This window comes from Curcuma longa, chromosome 2 (assembly GCF_044706935.1).
Source record: "Curcuma longa cultivar G26 ecotype Majalengka, Jawa Barat chromosome 2, ITB_CL_G26_1.1, whole genome shotgun sequence".
NCBI lineage: Eukaryota > Viridiplantae > Streptophyta > Magnoliopsida > Zingiberales > Zingiberaceae > Curcuma > Curcuma longa.
In genome coordinates this window covers 4,980,411-4,995,692 of record NC_133862.1, presented here as the reverse complement: position 1 = coordinate 4,995,692, position 15,282 = coordinate 4,980,411, and the positions used below count along the sequence as shown (strand labels likewise).

Below are 15,282 nucleotides of genomic sequence, written 5' to 3'. Positions count from 1 at the left end.
GGAAATGGAAATGCGACTAGATTCGCTAGGGTTACGTCACGGGAATTCTCCTCAATTCCCTGAGCTGGCATGCCATTTCCTCCACTAAGCTCACTCCGTCGGTTCCATATCTCAGCGCGCCGACAGCGCGGCTAAGGATCTCTTTCTCCGCGTAATGCGCGTGCAATCGATCCTTCAGCCTCGAAACTTCATCTCGCAGAGATCCGCAGCATCCACCGTCATCGATCTTCTCCTGTAGATTCTTCAAGCACGTCGAAATTTGAGCCTTCTCTTCCTCAAAGCCTTCCGCCATGCGTTTCAACTCTGTCTCATGGCTAGGTTTCTCTTCCGCCGGTTCGGTAGGTACTTCGCCGAGCCTCTTCCGGCAACTCTCGAGCTCTGCTTCGAGATCGAGCAGCTCTTTCTCTCGATCCGTGAGCAGGTTGTTGAGGTTGTGGATGGCTTCCTGGTCGTGCGCCGCCTGCTCCTCCATCATCCGCAGGTACTGCAGCGCCTCCATCCGCATCCCGGCTTTCTCCTCCTGCAGGCGGTTGATCATCGCCATGGCCTCCTTGGCCGCCACCGCCGATGCGTTCCGCTCCTCCTCCAGCTCCTTGTACAGCGCGGCCACCGTCATCCGGTCCTGCTCGTGCTCGACCTGCTGCCCCAGCCGCTCCGCCGACGCCTCCCCTTCCACGTCGGCGACGATGCTCTGCAACCCGGCTGAGCAGGAGGCGTCCAGCTCGATCGTTCTCTCCGTTGAGTTCACAGATTTGACGTTGGTATCGACGATGTTCCAGTTGATCTCCTCCAGCCCCTGCGCCGCCGCCGGCTTCGTCTCCGAATCCGACGACGACGACGACGTACTACTGACAGCGTTAGAGTGGCTGAGCTGCTCGGTCAGCAAATCCTCCACCGGCGGCTTTGCGCTCGTCGAACACGACTCCTCGATGTCCATAACGCCGTGCATCGGCGAGTATCCATCCTCGTTTTCGTCGTAGCCGTCGTCTTCCTTGTCGTCGAATGGCATCTCCGACTCGGACTCCGACGTGATCTTTGGTTCGCTGTAGCCGACGTGCGACATGAGGTCGAAGGCATGCGTCCACGGCAGCTCCGAGTTCTTCCCCTGTTTCTTTCTTAACTGTGCTCGACGTCCGGCCTGAGCACCATTGACTCCGGCGCCGTCAACTTTGACGACTTTTTTCTTTTTGGATTGAAGAACGTCGCGACGGAAGGCGAACGGCTCCCGCAGCAGGAGCAGGAACCCACGGAAGCCTGTCCGAGATCGCCACCTCCGTAGAGCAAAGTGACGTCTCCGAGGTGCTCTGTTTCGGCGGCGTTAGAGACGGGCAATTTGGGCTTTCGCGGGGCCGGGGCGGCGGAGGAGAGGAGACATGGCTCGCACATGTTGCGGCAGCTGGCGAGGCGGCGGTGGGCGTGGCAGTATATCAAGGAGGAGACCTCGATCTTGTGGGAGTGGCAGAGGCTGTGGCGGTGGAATCCTCGGCGCTCGCCGCCCAGGACGTGGTCCAGGCGCGAGCAGAAGAGGCAGGGCGGCTGCAGGCGGCAGGCGCGGGCGAATCTGGTGGCGGCGTACGACAGCACGGCGTCGACCAGCAAGATCGCGATCAGGCACAGCTCGGAGACGGCCGCGAGCGACGCGGAGACCAAGCGGTTGGGCTTCGTCATCGGCGCCGGCGCCGCCTGCTGCCCTGCTGCTGCTGCGATTCCGGCGACCATGTCCGCGAGCATAATTACACAAAAATGGAAGCCGAAATTCTTGCTGAAGATCAAATCCCACAAAACGAATCTGCAGATCGTGCAGAATTGCTTCAAACTGACTTAACCAACCTGAAGAATCCAGTTCTCGATGTTCATTGAAATAGAAGGTAGCTAATTGATGAGCAACCAGGCCATGAATTATTAAGAATTAATGCTAATTTGCAGGGGAAAAAGGCCGAAAGAGAAAGAAAGAAAGAAAGAGGAGAAAGATCGGCCTTGTCTTTCCCTCTTCTTCTTCTCTTCCGATCTCGTAATCTCCTTTTGAAATGCTCGACTAATTTGTGGTTTCTAAATTCGAATTATTTGAGTGGAGAAAAATCAGGCATCGATCCGATAACGTCTTGCAGAGCGGATTATGCGGAGCGCTAAAAACTAAAACTGGTCATCGGGCTCCAGAGTTTCAGCGTGGATGCCGGAACTCATTCCTGGTTTACAATTGCCGGAAATTAAACACGGGGCAGAAGATCAAGAATAATTCTTTATGTTGGACAATCTTTGCCGGAGAGATTGATATGTTGCTGAATTACAATACAATTTAGTAAGATTTAGATCTCTTCATTTGAGCAAAAGAAAACGTTTTCAAGTGGCAAAATATTGATTTATTCGCTTGGGCAAATTTTCCCCTGATCGGTCCAACATTCGACGCGTGCAGATCGCGCTCGCAAACAAGTTACCTTACAGGTAGTGCAATCCGGGCCCTAGATTTGCACCCCCTACGCACCCATGCGGGAGAGAAAGTCTCTCCCCTTACATTTGTTCATAACATTAATGTTTGTGACACAATATAAACTAACAACAATGCCTTGAAACTTCCAATGTGAGACTATATTCTCATTCACAAAGAAGCTTTCTCTTTCTAATACCTTCTCTTTCCATTCAAATTTCTAACACTTTATAAGAGCAATAGAAGATGCATGGAAGAATACCAATCGTAAAACATTCAAAGGGAGGGACGATAAAAGAACTCTTCTGTTTCAAGATTAATCGGACAAATGACGTCCAAATCTCTGTGCCCGTCTCAAAACCCAACCCCTGATAATCTAGATTTTTATAGACCTAATTAATCTTGAATATTGATGCTCTTAATCTGACTATCGGATAAATCTAATTAATCTTGAATATTGATGCTCTTAATCTGACTATCGGATAAATCTGAAAGCGTAAATGACTCTTCAACTCTCTCCTTTCTAAATTTTTCATCCGATTGAAGAAAAATACTCTATAATATGCCATAGTTGAAATTTAAATTGAGTCTTGATGAATCTACCGAAAATTTTGTCATGGCAATGCTGGAGAGGTCCTTTTTCTTGTTATCTCTTATTAGGCTGAGGATAGTTTTATTAAAATTGTGATTTTGTTAAAGGTCACATTGTGATTCTAAATTTATTCAATTAAGAAAAAGATTAGTATACGATGAAATGGAAACACATGAATTATAAAATAATAATAATAGATCTTGACTGATATATATTTTGTATCAGTACTTAAGATTTTCAAAAAAATTTAAATTAAAAATCAATTTCAATTTTAAATTTAGTAATTATTTTAAATTTATTTCTTTTGTACTTTAGAGAGTGCGGAGTGCGTCTATAAATAAAAAAATCTCATAATCTGAAATGGTGTCTTAAATAAATAATTACCTCTTTATAAAAAAAATAAAATTATTCAAGGATTCAAGAGACTTATAAATACTTCGTAGAGCTTTGATTAGTATCTGTTTATTTTATCTCTTGATTTATTTAGTCTATTGATATGATTTTTAATTGGATTGCAAATGTTTTGATACAAATTTAACATAATTCAATTTTTTTATTATTTTAATTAGCATTATATGTCCCGTCATTTTATGAAAATTTCCTACCAATCATTAGGATAAATTTAAAATTACTTATAAAACGGCCCAATAATCCAACTTTTCAAATTTATCATCTTACTAGAATAAAATATTCTATGATGCATCATAATTAAAAATTAAATTATAAATATTTAAGAAATTACACAGGCACTATGCCGCTGCACCATATGATATTTTATTTGGTAACTTATAGAATTGCTACGCCCTAAAAGTACATCATTTAAATTGTACTTTTATATTTTAAATTAATCACATTAGTTCCGATTAAGAATAATATTTTTCCCCACTTTAATTAGGGGATTAGATGTTTGATGGGTAACATGCAAGATGCCTAAATCCCTCTACGTTGAATTATTTTATCCTTTTTTTTTTAATTATCATTTTTAGTAGTTCAAAATTTTTTTAAACAATTTTAATTAAAATTACTCCATTATTATTGTAGTAATTTCGATTAAAACTCCTCTGAATTTTGATTAAAATTATGACACATTATAAAAAATTTTTTTGTCAAAAATTGATATGGTAGTATTGAAGTAATTTTGATCTAATTGAATAATTTTAATCAAATTAAAATAGTATTAGAGTCGTTATTTGAGACTGCCGTAATCAATATCAGAGAAATTTAATTTTAATTTTTTTAAATAATTTAGGTATTCAGTTCTTTAAATCGATTAATTTTAAAAGTGATCGATTGTACTCTACGAAAATTTGTTATTGATCATTAAAGTAAATCGGAAAGCACAAATAATACATCTCTCCGTAATCAGCATTCTAAAATTATCTTTCTATTAGAGGAAATTAATCTATAATATACGGTAATTAGAAATTAATTTATAAATATTTGACTACTAAAATACTTTACCGTTACGATTGCACGGGCAAAAAAAACTTTAAAACATTACCGTAATTCTAACTCGAATTACTAAACAATATTAGACTAATTTAGTAAAAAGAATATATTTTAAGATAAAAAATTATGGTGAGATATTGTTTTAATTTTTTAAATAAAAAAATGTGATGATAATATAATAAAAACAAGAGGCGCATTTTAATTATATTTTTTTTTAAAAACATGAAACAGATGTGTTTTGTATTTTTTATTATACCATATTGTTCTGTAAAAAATGTTTTTTTATTTAGTTAAAGTATCTAACCGACTCATTTAATTGTAACATATTCACGACAAATATAATTAATTTAGTTATAATAAGCTAAGTATTTTATAAAAATAATTAAAATATAAATACTTATACATTTATTATGTTTTAAATAAAATATTATTTTTCACTGTATATAATTATTTCAAAATTTATTTTGTAATAATGAAGCAGCATAGATTCTTTTGCAAATTTTCAAAACCGTGGGTCCCATCCAACGGGTGGCGAAAGCTTCTTAGATTCCATGGGTCCCTCTTCTTTCCACCCATCTCGATAGAAATATGATAGATCAAGATTGAATTGGAGAGGATTAAAATTTAAATTTGGATCCACTTTAGGAGGATTATGCAAAATCATAGCATGATATATATTTTTATTTTACAAAATTTGATATTCCTGATCTAATCTCAGACCACTCATCGGTTGAGTTTGATTGTGGTATTAGTTGTTCCCACGGACTTAATCGAGTTGATATTCGAGTGAAAGAATTATTATATTTTTTTCATTTTAAGGTATTCGATATCATAGTTTATCTACTCTCATCTTATTGTTCAGAGTGAGTGATACATCGCTCTCGGGGACATTGCTGAGTTGGTTATGACGGATTTGTAGACTTGCAGAAAGAGGGCAAGAGTTCGAATCTCAAGCCGAAGTCAAATAATATATTCTTCCGTCCTCCGTCGTGGTCAATTGCAATTTACCTCCTCACAGATGGTCGTGGGACTTCCTCACAGATGGATTGGGCGTTGGGTGTGGAAGGGGTGGGCAAAGTAAAAAAAATTTTATAAAAAGAACCAATGTATAATAATTTAATAGTGAAAACTTTTTTACAATAGATAAAAAAATCTTTAGAGTGATACATCATTTTGGAGCATATTTGAGGTGGAAAAAAAAAGAGTAAATTTTGATAAAATTGAAATAATATTTTTTTTAATGATAATTATAAAATTTTAATTTATCTATGATCCATGAATCGTAACAAATTTAATGAGAATTTAATGATGATGGTGACATCAGCGAAATAACAGCAGCGACAGCGAAGCTAGGAGTGGACAACGATGTGACGGCGGCAACGGCCGAATATTCCCTCCCGCACGCCACTCGTGCCCGCGCTTCTGCTCCTCCCCCGGACCAACCTAACCGCTATAACTAATTAACTGCCATCTGCTCGACCGCTTTTAGCTGCATCTCCCGACAGCCCGCGGCTCCGGTTTAATTCCTGATCCGCGGCGCGGCGGAACGGCGCGGCTCGTCCTGTCCTCTGTGCTGCCGAAAGAGGTAGATAGATTTCGCCGACCGTGAGAGAGAATGGCTTTTGGATTATGGATCGGTTAATTAATCGAAGACAGCGATCGCGAGTATCTTTCCTTCTTTTTAAATGCTACTCGTTGTCAGCTTCGTCGCCGAGAATCTTCCGAGCTTACCGTCCTCTCATACGGTTTCCTTCTCTTTCTCCTCTGTTTTTGTGGTGCCTGCGTGGATTGAGCTCTGGAGATCAAATTAGAGAGAGAGAGAGAGAGAGAGGGGGCATGGCAGGGGCTGTTCAGTCCGGAGACACGAGGCCTCGGCTGAGGTGGACGCCCGACCTCCATGACCGCTTCGTCGACGCCGTCGCCAAGCTCGGTGGAGCAGACAGTAACCGAGATCCTCTCACTCCTTATCTGTTAATTCTTCGTTTAGTACTTGGAAATTTGATTTGAGGATCTCGTGTTGACCGTCGTCGTCACTGTTCGAGCGCAGAAGCAACGCCGAAATCGGTGCTTAGATTGATGGGCATCAAGGGGTTGACGTTGTACCATCTCAAAAGCCACCTGCAGGTTCCCTCCTCCTCTCCCCTGCTCCTCTGTTCTGTTCCTCTCTGCTGTTACGCTCATCGTGACTGAGTAATTCCTATTTATGATACAGAAATACAGACTGGGAAGACAATCTCGAGGAGAGCAAACAGGGATCGAAAGCAACGAGGGTGAGCGGAATTAAACAAGCAGCCACCAAATAACAATAACTACTACTATCGATTAACCTTTTTCTGTGTGCAATTGGTAACAAACAGGAAGCAAGAACTCAACTTGGAGTAGGAACTGCTCTTCCGACACCTGCAGCAGCTTTTCTGGACGAGAAAACGTTGGGTATACAAAATTAATCAGAGATTTTTCTTCGACTTTCCTCTAAAACAATTTTAGCTGGAGATGCTAAAACACTGAAAAATAAAATAAAGCTTTTGACTCTTTGGAACTGTAACAGAGACATGCGGATCGCTGAGGCATTACGGTACCAATTGGATGTTCAAAGAAGGCTGAACGACCAACTTGAGGTAAGATTGTGAATTATTATTATCATTATTGGAGTTCTCCATTTTTACTGCTCGATTCAGGTACAAAAGAAACTGCAGACGAGAATTGAGGCTCAAAGCAGATACTTGCAAGCATTACTAGAGAAAGCTCTCACCACCATCTCGCTCGATATGAAAGCCTCTGTAGGTTTAGAAGCCATCATCGCCTCTTCTCAGTCCCAGCTGCAAGCGGAGCACGAGCTGAATCCAAAATCAGGCGATGGAGGAGGCTTCAAGAGGAGGGTTTCAGGCTTCCAGCTCTACCGGGAGGGGCAGCGGGAGGAGGTCGGAGAGGCGAAGCTGCTGGACCTGAATGCGAAAGGAGGAAGCGGCTGCGAACTGTTTGGTGGAGGAAGAGGAAGCGATTTAACTCTGCAAATTTGAACAGAAAACAACTGATCGTATCGTCTGAGTTAAGAGAAGCCGAATTGGCTGGGAACGAATGCTACTAAGTGAGGATGAATCTCCCAGTAAAGTACGAGACTTTGAAGTCGTGGACTGCACTCATCTTCATCAATAAGCTTCCCTTCATACTGTGGCTGTGAATTATCAAATACTACGACTGAGAGTGCCATATATTGCGATTTTGGATCAGAAATATATAGTTATTTTTTCTTGTACTTGAAAAGAAATTTGAAACTATTTACATTTGTAAGTATTTTTGCTAGCCTTAATCTATATACTTAGTCCATCGTTGTTTGATTTATACCGCTATTTTAGTGGGTTTATATGTTATTTATGACATACCAATTTATACCGTTAAAAATTAAAACTCATTAAGTAATTAATTAATATTGATTAAGAGTTTGTATAATTAGATGTGAATGTATATGTGTATAGAATCAATTAACATGTATCGTTATCATTGGTCATAGATTTGTTAGATAAGGCACGGGTTAATCTCGAGGATTTCATCGCCTTGGGTTATGCCTCCTATTGGGTCTGTTACGTATTTGATTTATCTGTTTATATCTCGCTATAGGATTGATAATATTGAACCACTTGGGGTGAATGAAATCATCTTTTGCTAGATTGATAAACTAATAACCTGTATCACCTTCGGGTGTCGGGTAGAGGCATTTGGATTGGCATCTTCGGGTTGGCGAAGATCATCTTAAAGGGTAACAACATATTATATTTTTTGGATATAATTAGGGATTATGATATATCTCCATCAATAGCATAGTCTAATTTTCAACCAAAGGAGATGAATTCAATAAATTTTAAAAAAAAATAATACAACATAAAATATAAAAAAGTCATATATATAATTACAAAATATCCATATTTAGTGACGGAATTATTAGTTGCTAATCAATCACTAAATCTATTTAGCGATCAAATTACAACGAATAAAATTAATGAGTCATCAAATTTTCTATTGTAAATGGATTTAGCAATCAAAATTATATTTTATCACTAAATTAGCTACGATAAAAATTATTTTCATCTCTAAAATAGTGATCGAAATGATATTTTGATTGCCAAAAAAAATTAAAAACTATTTACATTTGTAAGCGTGTTTTGCTAGCCTTAATCTTATACTTAGTCCTTCGGCCCATCCTTATTGGATTTATACCACTATTTGATGGGCTTACTATATATATATATATGCTATTTGTGATATACGAATTTATACCATTAAAAATTAAAACTCATTAAGTAATTAATTAATATTGATTAAGGTTTTGTATAATTATATATGAATGTGCGTGTGTACAATCAGTTAATCTCTATCGTTATCATTGGTCGTAGATTTACTAGATAAGGCACAGGTCGAATCTTGAAGATTTCATCATCCTAGGTTATACCCTCCCTCTTAAGGGCATGTTTGGTATTCAATTTATCTATTTATACCTCATTATGGGGCCGACTATATATATTGGACCGTTTGGGAGGGTGAAATCACTTTTTGTTGGATTAATGGGCCGATAATGAATTGAGTATTATAAATAAGGCATGCTCCCCATATAATTAGAGATTCTGATAGATCTCCACCAATACTGTACGCAGCCAAAATTTTCAATCCGAGGAGGTGAATTCAATAAATTTAAAAAAATATAATACAACATAAAATATAAAACAAAGTCATACGTTAATTTCTACTAACAAATACCCACAATTAGCGTTGGAATTATTAGTTGCTATTCAATCGCTAAAACCTATTTAGCGACTGAATTACAACGAAATAAAATGAGTCGGCAAATTTTCCATCATAAATGTATTTAGTGATGAAAATTATTTCCATCACTAAAATAGCAAACGAAACTATATTTCGATTACTAAAATTAACAACTGATATATATTCGGTCGCGATATTGGCGATCGAAACTAAGTTCAAATGCTATTTTAGTGATAGAAATTAGGTTTCGATCGTTAAAATTATAAACAAAATTTTTTCTGTCCAAATAATAGCTGCGGGTAATATAATTTCTATCGCTAATTTTCTTAAATATTTCACTAATTAAGAAATTTTTCATTTTCATATGGGTGTCAAAAATAGATCCGATTCAATCCAATCGAAAAACATCATGTTACGGGAATAACCCATAGGGACCCTCTGGTTCTACTCGAGTCCGATCCGCGTCTCACCCAAAGGCCCATAGGCGGCATCTTTAAGGCTTAGTTGACCAAGTGCTCTCTCTCTCTACTCGTTCGAGGAAGCCATTGAATGATATCTCATTCGGCCTTCAGCATGAGCTATCGAATGGCCTCCTCATTCGATTCGGGACAAGGTAGTTGTCGAATCACTCTTCCATTCGGTTCGCCCATTGGCCAAATCCTCCATTCGGCCATGTCCTCATTCGGCTCGGCCATGACTCCATTCGGCCATGCCCCCATTCAGTCATGTCCTCATTCGGCTCGGCCATGTCCCCATTCGGCTCGGCCATGTCCCCATTCGGCCATATCCTCATTCGGCTCGGCCATGTCCCCATTCGGCTCAATCATGTCTCCATTCGGCTATACCCCCATTCGGCTATGTCCTCATTCGGCTCGGCCATGTCCCCATTCGGCTTGGTCATGTCTCCATTCGGCCATGCCCTCATTCGGCCATGTCCTCATTCGACTCGGTCATGTCCCCATTCGGCTCGGCCATGCCCCCATTCGGCCATGTCCTTATTCGGCTCGGCCATGTCCCCATTCAGCCATGTCCTCATTCGGCTCGGCCATGTCCCCATTCGGCTCGGCCATGTCCCCATTCGGCTCGGCCATGTCCCCATTCGGCCATGTCCTCATTCGGCTCGGCCATGTCCCCATTCAGCCATGTCCTCATTCGGCTCGGCCATGTCCCCATTCGGCTCGGCCATGTCTCCATTCGGCCATGCCCCTATTCGGCCATGTCCTCATTCGGCTCGGCCATGTCCTCATTCGGTTCGGTCATGCCCCCATTCGGTCATGTCCTCATTCGGCTCGGCCATGTCCCCATTCGGCCATATCTCCATTCGGCCATGTCCTCATTCGGCCATGTCCCCATTCGGCCATGTCCTGCCCTGCTCTGCGCTGCTCCGTCTGTTATGCGTGGTGCGCTGTCTGCGTGAGCCACGCATGTGCTAGAGGCACCGTCGCAGGCTCTGCGTGCCCTGCTCCGTCTGCTATGTGTGGTGCACTGTCTGCGCGAGCCACGCATGTGTCAGAGGCACCGTTGCAGGCTCTACGTGCCCTGCTCTGCGCTGCTCCGTCTGCTATGCGTGGTGCGCTGTCGAGTCACTGAGCGATCGGATCGCCAGCCGGCCACCACCCTTGCCCTTCAAACCACCCATCAAGCCGAATCGCCGGATCGCCCCATAGTGCCCTGACATATCCCATCATAACTCTGACAAGCCCATACCCCTATTTATTACCGCCATCCTTCTGACACCCGCATGGCCCATGACAAGATGACTACTTACCGACGATGGGACAGGGAACTCGATTGTCCCTGACACTTCATTAATCATGATGGGACGTTCCTTAAATGATGACGTGACAGGTATACACGCTCATCTCCCCTTAAAATGACCACTCCCTTCAGCAGGTATCTCTCTCGACTTCTCTCATTTTCTCTACTCTCTTCACGCTCAAGTTCTTCTTCACTGTTCATCTTCTTCCTCCCACCGTCCCTGACTTGAGCGTCGGAGTGGTCGCGCCAGGACACCCCCTGGCCTTCCCACTGACATTCTCTGTGTTCGCAGGTTGCTCTTGAAACTTTTGTCAGTCCTCATCGGCTCCGGTGAAGTCCTAGGCGACCTTGAAGCTACTACCGCCTTCAGCTCCCTCTACAGTTCCGTTCCACGGCGAGGAGGGTCAGGTGACTTATCCCGACGCAGTTCTCAACCGGAACACATCAAATTAGGATCGAGAGCTTGTGCGGATTAAGATTACATTGCAAATGGCAAGGAGAAAATAGTATGGATTTATCCATAGAATCCAAACCCTTCCAATATTTGTGTTTTGTTTGCATGTTTTTTAAAATACGAATAGGCAACACTTTACAAATAGTACTTGCTGCTTTGTTATTTTACATGTTTTTTTTATGACTTATGTAGATTCAGATTAAATTGTAAATGCCAAGAAGAAGATAGTGTCGGATTCATATGAACCAAACTCAACTTTTTTTTTTTGTTCCACTAGCTACATGTTTTGTGTGCATGATTTTTTAAAATACATACAAAGGATTCTAGTATTTTAGCCCATGAGCTCTTCAATTTGAGGGTTACTGTTTAAGCTGACTTACTGTTGGAACAAACTCCCTTATTCATTGAAAAAAAAATGATAAATCTCAGTCAGTCTCATGAACTCAATCTCTGGGGGTGACTGGCCCACGGAAGTTTCCCACCCACTGGGTAAATCGGGAAGCGCATACGGTGGTCAATCCAGATGCCCAGCATCCTTTGATTGCGTTCTCCATTTGGAGGAAAATTTCTACAAATACGCCGTAGTTAGGGATCAAACCGCGAGTCCCTAAGTCACAATCTGGATGTCCTACCGTTGCACCATTGCCCCGGGGACCTTTATTCATTGCAAAGCTTATTGTTGAGGTTGAGATGATAATCCTTCCATCAAATCTAAGGCTTTCACATTGTTTCAGTTGTTTAGTACCTCTTATTGAAGATTCTGTATTGTTTTGGATTCCTTAGCAAACCTGATACAATAGCAAAGAGAGAAGAACGATGAATGAAATGGAAAAACCCAGCTTGCAATTGATACCAAAAATAAGCCTAGCTATAGTAGGCTTTTACAATAGACAATTTCAACTCCACCACCAGCCAAAGCGATCACTCAACGATTAAAACAAAAGACTCGGACAAAGCAAAAAAAACTCGATCAAACACTTATCTAAATCTTAACAAAACCTATAGATTTTTTATAGATGCTTATAAGTTACACCCTGTGAGAGCGAGAGCATTGACCTGCTTAGAGATTTAAATATTTTGGTATTACATCATATCATATCGATATGATTTAAATATAAAATTTATTAATTAAAAATTTAAAAATAATTTAAATATTAAAAAAATAAAATAATTTTTTAATCAACTCCTCTACGGCGGCAACGTGCTCTCACGATGCCGCCGTTTGCAACTGTTAAGGGGCTCGCGCAACTCCTTCGCAGTGGTCGTGAGGCTCGCGCGATGTCTCCCCGCTGGCCATGGAGCTTGCACGATGCCTTCACGGTGGCCATGGGGCCTCGAAACGTCGATGCCGTGTCGATCAACGGAAGAAACAAAATATTTTATATATGCTGTCTAATACTAAACATTTTGCATGACCTGTACTGTAAAAACTATCTTCACATACTCATTGTATTATTGCATTAGCTATATATTCTTATAATTTAGTTATATTTTGTATAGGAGTCAATGAGTCATCCATCATGCTTCATTTTTATAATTGTCTTACTGTTTGTTTATATCCAATTGTGCTGATATATATATATATATATATTGACAGCCCTATCGTCTCGGTCCGGCATCTCGGCCCCGAGCCGATTCCACCTATCCGTACGTAGGGCCCGCTGGCCCTATCGTCCCACCCCGACATCTCGGCCCCGAGCCGATTCCATCTATCCGTACGTAGGGCCCGCTAGCCCTATCGTCCCGCCCCGACAACTCGGCCCCGAACCGATTCCACCCGTTCGGACGTGAAGCCGGGACCGTTTTATACAGACTTCCCCTTTCCCAAGGACCACTCCTCCATCATACGGTTGTGAATGTTCTCCTGCCGCCTATGCATGTAGCTCATCATGGCAAGGCGCGTGCGTAACATGACCCCCCCCCCCTCTTTAATACAAGCCAGCGATGAGACATATACACTGACTATACCATACTCTCTGACACATCCATAACGGTGATGGGACCCCGGTCGCTTCTATGATGTGACACAGCCTCTTCAGCTTATATAAAAGGTTAACTTTACACTGGGTAAGGGGGGAACAATCTCACACGCTCTCTTTTCATTCTCAATTCCATCCTTTTATGAGGTAGCTGATTTAATCATCGGAGTGGTCGCGCCGGGGCTACGCCTGGCCTTCCTACTCACCCTTCTCGTGCTTGCAGGGCCCTAGGATCCTCCACCTTCATCTCCGTTCAAGTTGGCACCAGTGATGTGCTGAGGGGAGAGAGCTGTGCACCCAGAAGCAGATCTCAACAGGAAAAATATCTTTTTTAAATTCCTTAGTAAATGACAAGAGGCATGCATGCATCTTTATAATTAATTCATAAACCTCATTGATAGGGTTAATCAAGATGACGTGCCTTTCTTGTAAATTAAGATCAGGAGTTTGTTGCCGAACCGAGACACACCATCTGAGTTCTATTTACTCGGTCAAACTCATATTTTGACGCCGATCCACTCGGCTAAGCACCGCAAGGAGTCAACCAAGCTAGGAAGGAGTCAGCCGCCCTAGGCCGAGTCCGAATCCTCAGGCAGAGTCCTCAGGTAGACTCCTCAGGCCGAGTCTGAGTCCTCAGACAAAGTCCTCATGTAGACTCCTCAGGCCGAATCCTCAGGTAGACTCTTCAGGTCGAGTCCGAATCCTCAGGCAGAGTCCTCAGGTAGACTCCTCAGGCCGAGTCCGAGTCCTCAGACAAAGTCCTCAGGTAGACTCCTCAAGCCGAATCCTCAGGTAGACTCTTCAGGTCGAGTCCGATTTCTCAGGCAGAGTCCTCAAGTAGATGTCTCAGGCAAACTCCTCGTCAAGCAGAGTCCTCAGGCAGAGTTCGAGTCCTCAAGTAGATGTCTCAGGCAAACTCCTCGTCAAGCAGAGTCCTCAGGCAGAGTTCGAGTCCTCAGGTAGACTCCTCAGGCCGAATCCTCAGGCAGACTCTTCAGGCCGAGTCCGAGTTCTCAAGCAGACTCCTCAGGCCGAGTTCGAGTCCTCAGGCCGAGTCCGAGTCCTCAGGTCGAGTCTGAATCCTTAGGCAGACTCCTCAGGCCGAGTCTGAGTCCTCAGGCAGAGTCCTCAGGTAGACTCCTCAAGCCGAATCCTTAGGCAGACTCTTCAGGCCGAGTCCGAATCTTCAGACAGACTCCTCAGGCCGAATCCGAATTTTCAGGCAGAGTCCTCAGGTAGACTCCTCAGGCCGAATCCTCAAGCAGACTCTTCAGGCCGAGTCCGAGTCCTCAAGCAGAGTTCTCAGGCAAAGTCCTCAGACCGACTCCTGACTCTGAGCCGACTCCTCTCCGTTAGCCAGATTCCACCATCTCGGCCCAGGCTCGACTCATACGAATTTTACCTCTCGGTGCCCTGCTCCATCACTCTCATCATTTCTTCTGACAGTCTCATATCCCTTAATTATGATCGCCGCCTTGACACCCATGTGCGAAGTGACAATACTATCGCGTATCAACGATGGGACTGATATTCTGATTATTCTATTACCTCTGACAAGGTCATTACTCATGATGGGGCGCGTTTCTTAATTAGGACATGACATTACACTCCTCTTCTGTATATATACGACCACTCCCCTCTGCCCTCAGGTATGCGCGCACGCAGATTCACAACTCTTCTTCTTCTCTTCCCCGCTAATTGTCTCCATCTCCCTCGCTGACTTAAGCTTCGGAGTGGTCGCGCCAGGATACCCCTGGCCTTCCCTCTCACGTTTGTGTTGATTGCAGGCGCAGGAGCCTAGCCGACCTCTCTTCTCTCGCCCCCGTTGTATCTTGGTGCTGAGGAGCCGATAACACATCTGGAAGTG

At 42.7% G+C, this 15,282-nt stretch overlaps 2 protein-coding genes across 2 annotated transcripts; one reads left to right on the top strand and one right to left on the bottom strand.

Annotated features, from left to right (window-relative positions):
• Positions 1-31: 31 nt before the first annotated feature.
• Positions 32-1,719, bottom strand: LOC141821460 (putative myosin-binding protein 5). The gene is given in 2 exon segments (XM_074708887.1): positions 32-1,227; positions 1,230-1,719. Coding segments are annotated over 2 exon segments (1,686 nt in total).
• A 4,439-nt stretch (positions 1,720-6,158) lies between these two features.
• On the top strand, positions 6,159-7,785 carry LOC141822096 (myb family transcription factor PHL11-like). The gene is made up of 6 exons (XM_074709521.1): positions 6,159-6,408; positions 6,514-6,590; positions 6,679-6,736; positions 6,824-6,899; positions 7,015-7,084; positions 7,145-7,785. Exons 1-6 carry the CDS (start codon positions 6,303-6,305, stop codon positions 7,484-7,486), a joined length of 729 nt encoding a protein of 242 aa, XP_074565622.1. The 5' UTR covers positions 6,159-6,302; the 3' UTR covers positions 7,487-7,785.
• Positions 7,786-15,282: the final 7,497 nt, after the last annotated feature.